At 45.5% G+C, this 12,602-nt stretch overlaps 2 protein-coding genes across 3 annotated transcripts in view; one reads left to right on the top strand and one right to left on the bottom strand.

Annotated features, from left to right (window-relative positions):
- SGCE (sarcoglycan epsilon) overlaps window positions 1-3,110 on the bottom strand; it is a 68,658-nt gene extending 65,548 nt beyond the window's left edge. The window contains exon 1 of one of the 2 annotated variants that reach the window (XM_082632481.1): window positions 2,933-3,110. In XM_082632481.1, coding sequence (XP_082488607.1) covers window positions 2,933-3,041 — 109 coding nt within the window. In that variant the 5' untranslated portion in view covers window positions 3,042-3,110. The remainder of the gene's footprint in view (window positions 1-2,932) is intronic. The other variant, XM_082632480.1, reaches the window with a different exon arrangement.
- A 4,781-nt stretch (window positions 3,111-7,891) lies between these two features.
- On the top strand, window positions 7,892-11,227 carry PEG10 (paternally expressed 10; the record flags this gene model as incomplete). The annotated part of the gene is made up of 2 exons (XM_082632972.1): window positions 7,892-7,899; window positions 9,757-11,227. The coding sequence occupies 2 exons, from the start codon at window positions 7,892-7,894 to the stop codon at window positions 10,958-10,960; spliced, it is 1,212 nt and encodes a 403-aa protein (XP_082489098.1). The 3' UTR covers window positions 10,961-11,227.
- Window positions 11,228-12,602: the final 1,375 nt, after the last annotated feature.

Below are 12,602 nucleotides of genomic sequence, written 5' to 3'. Positions count from 1 at the left end.
GGAAAATTGTCTTAAATAAATAAAACGTCCAATTAGAAACTCTAGCTATTATTTGACAAGTGAAAATCCCACTTTGTTTTGAAATACAATTTTCCCACTACGCTAGAAGTTAAAATACAGGTGGTAAATCAACAGCTTCATAGATCCACAGGAAATTCTCATAAAAATGGATTAAAATGTTCAGATACAATGCCCAGTTATTATTTGATAAAGTATATAATTCACATTAGCACCTCTTTTTGCTTTGCGTGTAATCTTGTGCAAAACGGGTAAGGAACAAACAACAATGGGAACAAATATCTGAGAAAATCCAAAATTCACTTATGATATCAAATGTCAAAGTGTTTTAAATTCCTGTCTATTAAGTTGGGGGGTGGTTTTAAATGCAGTTTTGTTGTTTTAGGTAACATGTTATCTCAAGTATTTATCTATTAACATTGTACTTTTGTTTTTATGTTTAACATTGTTTTGTTGCTTTAGATTAAAAAGTTTTATCAAAACTACTTATCTACTGTTGTTGTTTTTTCCTTAGAAAAATCTATTTCTGAGCAAAAATTATTTCATATGTAGAAGAATAAAAAACACAAGGAAATATACCAAATGATTACTATGTGTATGTTACAATAGTGAGATCAGAGGAAACTCTCTATTCTTTGGTTTTAAATATTTCCGTACTAATGTTGTTCATTTAAAATTTTAATTAGAAAAAGTAATTAATACTATTTCCTTTTAAAAAAACTCTGCAAATTTAAAGTTATTTAGATAGTTAAGGCTCCTTGAAGAGAAAAAATGGAGGAAATTAATTTGATCCCATTTTCAATTTTTAGAAATTATACATGTGCAACTCTGTGAAAAACGTATATTATTTAGACACATATATATGCATAGATAAAGTACAGCCCATAATGTTTACTGGGGTTATCGCAGGATGAAGAGATTACAGGTAATCTTGATTTTCTTCTTGATTTTTTTTCCAGTTTTCTGGAGTTTTTCTTCCCTAAATTTTGTACAATGAATAGGAATTACTTTTATTATGATAAGGATAATACTAAAGCTGTTTCTTTTCTCACACCCCCCTGCCAAAAGAAATCCTGGCTAACATTTTGAAATAAAAATTCAAATAGGTTCAAACTTGTTCAAACTTTAAAAGTCTTGGGATAGATTTTTAAACCTGAATTTTCTCTATCATCTATACTATTTTTTAATTTCATTTTTTAGAAAAAAGAATGTCTATCAGTTAACAAACAAGTAGATGAAGTAACTTTCCTGGATTAAAAATGCTAAGAATTTGACAGTCCAGTGGTCACCAGAACAGTACTCTAGCATACATAATAAATCCTGAAATTATTCTACATTGAAGAAAAGAGTGAACATCCTAAACATTAAATAAAAGGCACTAGGCACTTCTAAACAGTATAATTATGTTCACCCAACTTCCTAGAAAAATATCTTTCAGTGTTGGGAATCTGCACTTCATTCATTCACATATCTGATAGTCAACATTTTATTTCTGATTAAAAAGTAGAATCTCAATAAATGTGCTACAGTTTTGTTTACTCCTAGAAAGGCTCGCTTTAAGTGAGATCTCTGCCATCGTATAATCTACAATGGGTCAAATTCTTATCTGTCCTCCTACAATGGGTCAAATTCTTATCTATCCTCTATGTATAAAATAATCTGTAGCAATGTTACTGAAATATGCTCAGTTTTAGCCTTTATATACAAATGTGTCTCATCTGTGTTTCAGGAACCTCACTCAGTTGTAGGCAACTGGTTTTTCATTTTAAACTTCTTTTACTAAGATTATCAACAGATTGTCCCTTTTCTCCGTGCGTTAACACTGAGGCACTTAAATGGAAACCCCCGTTAAGGCTTTTTTTCCAGCATCCTTCCTCATCAGTATTTTAAATTCTTGTAACTCACTGCAATTTTCTCTAACGTAAAATATATATGCTTATACGTATAAATATACACAAATACTTGCGGCCGAATCTCGGCAACACGCTTCAAAGGATTAAACGTGCGGTAACCGTGACTAAATGTATTCATTCACCCTACAAGATTTATAAAAATGTAATGTTGCAAAGAGATCTAGGTCTCTGCGTAAACCTCGTAATCACCACCACAAGGCCGTAGCTGGGTGCCTCCGAAGCCCGCCAACTACACTGGAGGCATCCACAGCTGTTTCTAATTGTTTTGCTTTCTCGAAATACTGCACTTGGTGAGGCAAACCGTTCTGTTTGCAGCATCTCTGGCCCCCAGCCGAGGTTAACCCTGACCTCAACACCCTGTTTGGCTCCTAGCGTTTCATGATTCCTTTTCGCTGCTCTGCAAAACCTAAGAAAAATGAGATTTCCGTCGCCGAGAAATTCGCTTAGAAAGAGGGGAGAATTAGGCGTTTCAAATGCACATTTTTGTGTTCTCTCCAGATCGGATTCAAGAAAAGGAAAAAAAGATGCGTTTGTGTAGAGGGGGGCGCAGCTTGACACCCATTTCCTACGGCGCGCCTCTGGGCCGCAGAGCCCCATTCGCGGGGTAAGCCACAACCCCCCCCCCGCAAATGGTCAACGACCCCCAGCTCTTTGAGGCAGGGATCAGGAGAGGTTCACCACCAGGACTGCTGGGGGTGGGGGTGGGGGAGCAATGGGAATGGAAATTGGAGATGGAATTTCGGCGCCTCTGGGCAGGGAGGGGCCCGCGGGGGCGGGGGGGGGGGCGCGGAGAAAAAAGGCCAGAGGTCAAGCCTGGTAGGGGACGCACAGGGCCCGGGAAGTGGGGTGCGGGGCGTCCTGGAGGAGGGATGCACCGGGGATTCCGCAGCAAGAGGGGCTGATGCCCAGAAAATGCACCCGGGTACCCAAAACCCGGGCGGGGGATGGGGAAGCGGCGGCCTGTTGGCCCCAGGACCTCCCGTTGCGCGCGGGCCACTAACCTGTCAGCAAGAAGGTGCCAGTGGTCGCGGGGCTCATCCTGCGTGTCCCCCGACACTGTCCCGTCCAAGCACAAGGGTCTCCCAGCTCCCACCACCAGGGCAATTGCATTCTTGGCCTGCCTAGGCCAGCCGTCCTCGATTCTCCACTCCCCTCCCTTTCTTCTTTCCTCCCAGCTTGGCCAGTTCAGCATCAGCATCCTGCACCCCCTCCTTAATCCCGTGCTCCCTCTAGCGGCGGGCCAGTGTAGCGTGGCCATCGCCCCCACCCCCATCTCCCCCATCCCCCACCCCCTCCGCCCCCGCTCCCCCCTCCGCCCCCCTAACCCGCGGAGCACGCTGGGATTTGGCGCCCCCCTCCTCGGTTCAGCCTATATAAGGCTCCCAGTCGGCGCTCTCGGTACACGCGCTTCAACTTCGGTTGGTGTGTGTCGAAGAAACCTGACTACGACCTGAGGAGACCAGCGAAGAGGGACCACCGAGCCTCGTGAAAGGTCCGCTGAGCGGGCTCGCGTCCGGAGCCACTCCGGGCTGCCGAGCACCCAGCGGAGCCCACGCCTGGCACAGGTCTGGGACCCCGTCCTTGGTGTCTTCGCAGAGGAGTCCTCGCGTGGTGAGTATGCGGTGAGGATGTTTCTTTTTTTTTAAGATCACATTTATTCCCCCTTCTTATCGGAAGCTGCGGGAGATGGAGTAGCGCCCGGAATGTCTCCACGCACACCTTGTCACGCCTTCACTGGCTGTGCCCCAAAACTGCGTGGAGAAACCTAGCCTTCAGGGCTTTGATTTCCAGAACCTAAGTCCAGATACGGACTGTAGACACATATGAGCTGCGGACAAACATGAGCTGCAGACGGACGTGAGCTACAGACCAATTTGCAAATGCGCTGCAAAGTGATATGCACTACAAACTAATTGGCGCTTCAAATGCGCTACAAACTGATGAGCGCTTCAAATGCGCTACGGACGGATGGGCGCTTCGATGCGCTACAGACTGATGGATGCTTCTTTGCGCTAAAACCAGTATGAACTTCAACGATATGTGAGCCGCAGACGGATGACTGATTTGCGCTCTAAATGCGCTACAAAATCTGAGCTGTAGAAGATCAGCGCTACAAAAATGATAACGATTAGCACAACAACAGCGCTTCATTGCGCTGCAAGACACAGGAACCGCAGAGGTACATGAGCTGCGGAACAATTTACACCTAAAATGCGCTACAAAGTAATAACAGCTGCAGAGGTACACAAGCTGCACTGTTTTGCGCTACAAAGAAACCAGCTGAAGCGCACATGAACTGAAGAGTAAGATTACTCTGTCTTCTTGGAGGAACCCCACCCTTTGTCTCTTACACACCTTTTGGAATGGCTCCCACTATGTTTTTCTACAGGACGGTTCTCTGCATGATGGTGCTGTTAGACAAAATGGAGCCCTGGGCAAAAATCAGTGTTTAACATTCTGCCCACACCATTCCTGCTATGGCAGTGGAGTGGAAGGGCGCTGACTTGAGCGTAAAAAATCTTTTGGTGGTGGCAGAGCGGGCTGCCTTGCCTAGTTGCGCTTGATGGAAGTGGTGGTATAGTTGTAGTGGTGGCGCGAACTGGAGTCCAGCAACAGTTTGTGGAAACTGTTGGTTTGCTTAGTCTTGGAAGGCGCGGGGTGGTGGTGGGGGGATTGGATCTGGGGGTGATTGCTCTTGTTGCATGAAATGAATCTGCCTGTTGGAGGCTGGTGGGAGGGGCTTGGGGAGGGGGGAATCCTGGGAGAGGCATGCAGCCAGTCTCAGACCTGCCCCGCCCATCCTAGCACGCCTTCTCTGCAGTATCTCCTCGGAACAGGCTTAGCACCTCCCAGCACCTACTCAGAGCGCGCCTCCTCTGTGGCGCGCCTTCCCAGAGCGCGCCTTCTAGACCCTGCCTCCCCAAACCCCGCGTCTCCCCGAGCCCTCCTCCTCTGAGGCGGTTCCTCTAGACCCCACCTCCTCTGAGGCCGTTCCCCTAGACCCCTCCTCCCTCTGAGCCCCCCTTCTCTGGAGTGGCTCCTCCAGACCGCACCTCTGAAAACTTGGCCCCGCCGTGAACCAGCCTCTTCTGGGCTGGCCTATGGCCCCACCTCCCCAGGGCCCACCTGCGCCTGCGCAGTGTGAGCCCCCCACCCCTCCCATCAGGTACCTTTCCTTTGCGCCTGCGTCTTCGCTGCCTGCGCCTGGCTGCACAGCCCAGCTCTCCTGCGGTTTCGCTGCTGCGGTTTCTCTTCTGCGCTGGTTTTGCTTTTTATCCACCAGTGTCTAATAAATATAAGAATAATAAATAAGAACAATTAACAATAGTAATTATACATGGCATTAATAAGCACTTTGCATATGTTAAATAACATAATCCCACAATTTAAACTCCTGATAGTGGCTTATGAAGGGTGCTTCTAAGCTGACGTGGCTGGCGCCTCTAAAGGCAATCTAGTTAAATGTTTTTACTGCAAATGAAAAATAAAATATTTTAAATACTTTTAACATCATTAAATTTTAAATTAAAATTTTAATTTTTTACAACTAAAAAACTCAAGGTTTTTTTGATACACTAGTGGACCTTTGTGGTGGGACCTACTGGAATCAGATGCTTTGGTGGCTACAAAATAAAGAACAACTTGAACTTTTGTTTCACAGGAGTTTTAAGTGACTTTGTTGGTGCTACTGGCTTGGCCTCTGAGCAAGGATGAGGTGTTTATCTGGATTTTTTTCTTGGAATTTTAGGGGATTAGCCCTGGCTAACTTGCCTACATAATTGTGCCTGACACATTGTAGGCACAAATAAGTGTTAAATGACCAGAGTAAACTGGTTTATTCAGTGTCTTCCTTGGTGTCTGCAGTTGTTTTCTGGTTTTTTGCTCCTGGCTATTTCCTATGGTGTTTTGCTGTCCTGGGTTGTCCAAGACATTGCTTGCCTTATCTCTCTCTCATTCAACAGGATCTTTAAAACAGAAAAAAAAAAAAAAATTTTTAAGCTCCAATAATGTAAGCAGTAATTATAATTCAGAGCAGCTAAATTAATTCAAAACACTCAAAATAATTAGCTTTTTTATAAACTAAAAAGCAAAAGCTAATTATTTAAATTTGGGGCAAGTGGATTATTTAATGGTACATAATTGTCATTTAAAATTTGTGTAACGTAACAAAGTGGTTACATGAGAAAATATAGATTGAAGGTTTTAGCTGGCATTTAAAAATATCTATATAAAACAAACAAATAGCTAACTGCCAATCCGCTATTTATGTTTCTAACTAAATGAAGAAATTTTAAAACCTGGTTCCATATGTTAGGAACCATGAGCCAGGACTGTTACAGGGGCATTTAGCAGCACCCAAAACCCTGTCACACCCCACCAATCACCCCTCCCCCCAGCCCCCAACAAGTATACAATCTATGGATAACATGTGCTAATCATAATTACACCTTTCAGTAAGTCCCCAGGCCCCTTTTACCCACCTTGCCACCCTGACCCCTCTTCTCTTCAGAATTTGTATCTGCATTTTAAAGAGGTTCAAAACAATGGTTTGAAAAATGTGCATATTATTAGAATTTGCATTTCGCAAATGTACTCATAGCTCTCAAAAAGAAATGTGGATGTTTGCAAATGTAAAACAATTAAGCACTGTTTAATGAAGTGTCATTTACTAGTGCGATGTTTAATGTATGGCGGGTTTTGGCTACTTTTGCACTTTGGTGTGTTTGTAGGGGGGTTGCGGGGGATAGAAAGTTTCAAAAGTCATTGTGAAGAGTCAAAGATGAAGCAAATGTCTTTACTTCTTAAACAGAGTAATACTGAACTCTTTTTCGTGTGTAAAGGTGGCATCTGACCCAGGGAACTTAGCTTTATGCTGTGTGTCCTTCCAGGTTTTAGGCACGGGGCCCCTTGACCCACCTCCCCAGTCCAGCCCCTACTAAGGGGGCGTTTAAGGAGCCATAGTCCTATATTCAAGTCAAGTTACCGTTCTCCTGTTCCCATGTTAACTGGTGCTCCAATTGCTGTTTAAACATTTGTAAACTTTACTTACATTGTTGACTTGCCTGCCCACTGCCCTATCACTTTTAATGGTTAAACGACTCTGTTCTGGGCAGTTAACTCTTTTAGGACTTAGGGTCCCACCCCAAAATTACAAACCCCGGGGGTGTAGACCTTAGGCCTGATATTGGTAAAAGTTAAGGGCCTCAAACTGGTGATCTCCTAGGTTAAAAAAGGCCCTGAATTTGTTTGACCGGCACTGTATTTAAAAATTTTACAAGAATTAAAAGTTGGGGGGGTGGGGTATGCATCCCCAAGTTAAATAGTTGCAGCCCCTTCCTGTTTTCCTATCTCCAGTCTCTTCTCACCTTTATATTTCCTTCCTGTCACCAAAAGCATTTGAATTTTAAACTCTTATTGATTTTGTTTCCATAAACAATACAGTGATTGTTTGCTGATTTCCTAATGTACTGTTATTTCTCTCCTATCATGTCTTGCAGATGTGAAAACCATCAGACCTGGGCCTCATTAAAGCCCACCCCAGTGACTGTGATTGACATATAGGTTGTTAACCTTCCTGACCTGGGTCACGCTGCTCCAGGCCATGCTGTGAATGCCTTTTCAGAAGTCTTGTCTCTAAGTTTTTAAGTATTAGTGTCTTGATGACAGAAGTGACACCTGAGTCACCTGACCTGCGCTTATTAGTTGCTTTTTAATGGGACATTAAAACTCTTAAGTTTAATTAATAAAAATTGCATTATTTTGTGACCTCATATTCTGAGTGTCACCAATATAATTGTCTTTAAGCAGCTGGAAATGAAACAGTGTCACAGGCTATGATGTGTTAATTACATCTTCTGATTTTTTTTCTAAACTTGAAGATTTTATCTTGCATGTCAACTATTAGTTGTTTCCATAACCTAAGCTATTAAAGTAATTAAGTAGCATTTGAAACTATTAAAATGGCACAGTAATTCTGTCCCTTAAGGACTCTACTTGCTGTATAGCCACTCCTTGATGAGGCCATACCCACAGTCCAGGGCATAAGGGAAAATGGCTGTGGATGGCAGGGCTGGCGCAGGGGAGGGGCCTGAAGAATGAGGAGGGGTCTTAGGAAGGAAGGAGGAAGGGGTATTTCTCTACAGCCAGGCATCACGTTTGATTACCATCACCTTTTTTTTTTCCCTTGTACACTATTGGTTGAAATATTAGCTATTTTTCACCTAACTTCTCTGAAATAACACGTTTATCTTTGTGGCTTTATTTTACGTAATTAATTTGGTGTCCATTTTTTACCTTGATGGGTCAGAGAGGAACAGGTGACCAGGACTGCCAAGTTAAAATGTAGTGAATAGGCAGTCTGCCTGCTTTACATATTATATTTTTAAACTTTTGAGCACTTTCCTACAGTTTTCCAAATATGAGAATTTGATGCCTGTTAAAAAAATCATCAAAGTGTTAAAATAATTACTCGAAATGAATTTAACCCTATTTCCAGGAAGTAATCAGGCCCTGTGTGCTGATTTATTATATGTGTGATTTATTGTCACCCTACCCATAATTAGGACATTTAACCCCCCTGTCCCCTCCCCCCACACACACATACAGTCACTCACCCCGCTAGGAGTGACCCATCCCGCTCTCAGTTACAAACTTTTGGGTGGGGATGTATTGACAAACCTTGTTTAAAAACCTGGGATTGCACACTGGTGACCTGCAAGTCTAATGAGGCCCTGGGATTTGTCTGACCAACAGAGTATTTAAAAAAAAAAAATTAGTATCTTTAGTGGGATGTGCATACCCAGGTTGCCATAGTTGCAGCCCCTCCCTGTTTTAATCGCAGCCTCATTACACAGAAATTTAAAGTTTCTGTTCTTTGTTAATAACTTTATTAATATCAGCTAACAGTTATTGAACACTCACTATGTGCTTTACCTGCATTATTTAATTAAATCCTTATTATAAGTTTGAGGTATACTATTATTGGGCTTCTTGGAATGTCCCATTTTATAGCCCAGCTACTCCTAGGAGACGTCAATTAATATTTGTTGATTGACTGCATAATAAGGAGGGAAACTGATATTACACAGGTTGCTACTCATTGCCATTTCTGTCCCAAAGGGAATTCTCTTTGGGAAATCAAATTATGGTCCGAAAAGTAATTTAGACAATCCCACTGGTTTGATGGCAGTTGTTTGTTTTGATGACTAGTTGCCTTCTCTGTAGAGGTGGATCAGGGTCGCGACAGTGGGCCAGAGTGCCCCTCTGCCCCCAGGATGATGAATACAGGCACTGTGATTTTTAACTCACCCCCCCCCACTTCTTTTTCTTGGTTTTCTATTGGCTGGAATAGTAGCAACTTTTCAGGTAACTTCTCTAATAATAAACAGTTATAATTTTGACTTTATTTTGTGTAATTTTCCACTATCAATCTTTGCTTGAAAGTTTCTTGCTCTGCTTTCTCCTTATAAAACTTCTTGTTTGGAGTGTCTCCTCATTCTTTATTAGTCAGTAAAGGTCATAGTGCTGTTGATACAGTTGTGTATTGTTGAATCATGATGAACAGGTGGTTCTTGAGGAGGAAAAAGTCATTTGGACATCAAAAAGTAGGATGCTTTTCATTATCTACTGTCCTACTGATTAATATCTTTTTTGCAGGGCTTTTGTCTGTTTATTAACTATTGATGTGAGCAAGCAGAACAAAGAGATGCTTTAAATAGTCATGTGTTTAGAGTACTTTAGTAGATACTTTAAATGATAAAATCTTTTTTGCATTGTGGTGCTTTAAATGCATATGTTGAATTTATGCTTTTATCTTCACTTACAGAAACAAAAAGCTTCTGAAAACCAAAAGGCGAAAGGGTGGAAGAGGAGGCCAGGATCCAGGCCTCCATCCCCACCGGAGTGAAGCTACACCTGGGAGGTCTCCTCCCACCCCACCTCTCACCCTGGGGCCCGACTGCCCACCTCCTCCTCCTCCTCCTCCCCCCAACGATCCTGCCTCCCCCTCCAACTCCCCCTGCAGTGGCCAAAGGGGCCAGTACAACCCCAACCTGGCCGAACGAAGGCGGGAGGATCTCTCTGAAGAGATCAACAACCTCAGAGAGAAGGTCATGAAGCAGTCCGAGGAGAACAACAACCTGCAGAACCAGGTACAGAAACTCACAGAGGAGAACACCTCCCTCCGTGAGCAGGTGGAGCCCGCCCCTGAGGAGGAGGAAGATGACATTGAGCTCTGTGGAGCTGCAGCCGCTGCTGCCCCAGCCACTCCGATCGAGGAAGAGAGCCCAGAAGACCTTCCCGAGAAGTTTGACGGCAACCCAGACATGCTGGTGCCTTTCATGGCCCAGTGCCAGCTCTTCATGGAAAAGAGCACCAGAGATTTCTCTGTTGATCGCGTGCGCGTCTGCTTCGTGACGAGCATGATGACCGGCCGTGCTGCCCGCTGGGCCTCCGCCAAGCTAGAGCGATCACACTACCTGATGCACAACTACCCAGCCTTCATGACCGAAATGAAGCATGTCTTTGAAGACCCTCAGCGGCGTGAGGCTGCCAAACGCAAGATCAGACGTCTGCGCCAAGGCATGGGGTCAGTCATCGACTATTCCAACGCTTTCCAGATGATCGCACAGGACCTGGATTGGAACGAGCCTGCCTTGATTGACCAGTACCACGAGGGCCTCAGCGACCACATTCAGGCGGAGCTGTCGCGCCTCGAAGTCGCCAAGTCGCTGTCCGCACTGATCGGCCAGTGCATCCACATCGAGAGAAGGCTGGCCCGGGCAGCTGCCGCCCGCAAGCCGCGCTCCCCGCCACGTGCGCTGGTGATGCCTCACGTCAACAGCCACCACCAGGTAGATCCGACCGAGCCCGTGGGAGGTGCCCGCATGCGCCTGACCCAGGAAGAAAAAGAAAGACGCCGAAAGCTGAACCTGTGCCTCTACTGTGGGAATGGAGGTCACTACGCCGACAACTGTCCTGCCAAGGCCTCGAAGGCTTCGCCGGCGGGAAACTCCCCGGCCCCGCTGTAGAGGGACCTTCAGCGACCGGGCCGGAATTAATAAGGTCCCCACAAGATGATGCTGCTTCATCGCCACACTTGCAAGTGATGCTCCAGATTCATCTTCCGGGCAGACACACCCTGTTTGTCCGAGCCATGATCGATTCTGGTGCTTCGGGCAACTTCATTGATCACGAATACGTTGCCCAGAATGGCATTCCTCTGAGAGTCAAGGACTGGCCAATACTTGTAGAAGCGATTGATGGACGTCCCATAGCATCGGGCCCAGTTGTTCACGAAACGCACGACCTGATCGTCGACTTGGGAGATCACCGTGAGGTGCTGTCATTCGATGTGACTCAGTCTCCGTTCTTCCCCATCGTCCTAGGGGTGCGCTGGCTGAGCACACACGATCCCAACATCACGTGGAGCACCCGATCGATCGTCTTCGATTCCGAATATTGCCGATACCATTGCCGGATGTACTCTCCGATACCACCCACGCTCCCACCACCAGCACAACCATCATTCTATTACCCGGTGGAAGGATACAGAGTTTACCAACCCGTGAGGTATTACTACGTCCAGAATGTGTACACTCCAGTAGATGAAAACGTCTACCCAGACCACCGTCTGGTTGACCGTACCATAGAAATGATCCCTGGAGCACACAGTATTCCCAGCGGACACGTGTACTCACTGTCGGAACCCGAAATGGCAGCTTTGCGAGATTTTGTGGCCCGAAACGTGAAAGACGGGCTCATTACTCCCACCGTCGCACCCAACGGAGCCCAAGTTCTCCAAGTGAAAAGGGGGTGGAAACTGCAAGTTTCTTACGACTGCCGAGCTCCCAACAATTTCACCATCCAGAATCAGTATCCTCGACTGTCTATTCCAAATTTAGAAGACCAAGCTCACCTGGCAACGTACACTGAATACGTACCTCAAATACCAGGATATCCGACCTACCCTGCATATGCCACGTACCCGACCTACCCGGTAGGATTCGCCTGGTACCCCGTGGGGCGAGATGGACAGGGGCGATCACTGTATGTCCCCGTGATGATCACCTGGAATCCGCATTGGTACCGCCAGCCACCGGTGCCCCAGTACCCACCGCCGCAGCCGCCGCCACCGCCCCCACCTCCGCCGCCGCCGCCGTCTTACAGCACCATGTAAATACGCATCATATCCTTCAGGATCTCTGCCCTCGAAATGAACTCCTGTTCAGCTTCTCAATCAGTGACTGTGTGCTAAATTGGGCTATTGCACCTTCAGACCAACCTGAGGCACAGGTTTTCTCTGAAACGGCTACAGAAGGTCAGGGCCACCCTGGACTGGGGCACATCCTAAAGCACCAACAGACCTCCACTGTTTGGTGGGAGTGACAAAATATTTACCAACAAATTATCTCTGTTTTCCACCTTAACTGCCAATCTAATTAAAATTTGTAATAAGTTTACTTCCCAGCAAACCCTGGAAGCCTGGGTTTTACCTGCTGAAACCTCTGTCACCATGTGAATTATTGGCTACCAGGTTCCTCATTTAATAGTTACTGAGAAGCTGATGCAAACACAGTACATGCTGTTTTCTTCATGGAGGGGGAGACAAGGAGGAGGAGGACATGACTTTTCTTGCAGTTTCGGTACTCTCTTTACACCTTTGGAGGACCG

The sequence above is a fragment of the Mesoplodon mirus genome, assembly GCF_964341445.2.
Source record: "Mesoplodon mirus genome assembly, chromosome: 9".
NCBI lineage: Eukaryota > Metazoa > Chordata > Mammalia > Artiodactyla > Ziphiidae > Mesoplodon > Mesoplodon mirus.
The sequence above is the reverse complement of the archived record's forward strand: the minus strand, read 5'-3'. Positions and strand labels throughout refer to the sequence as shown.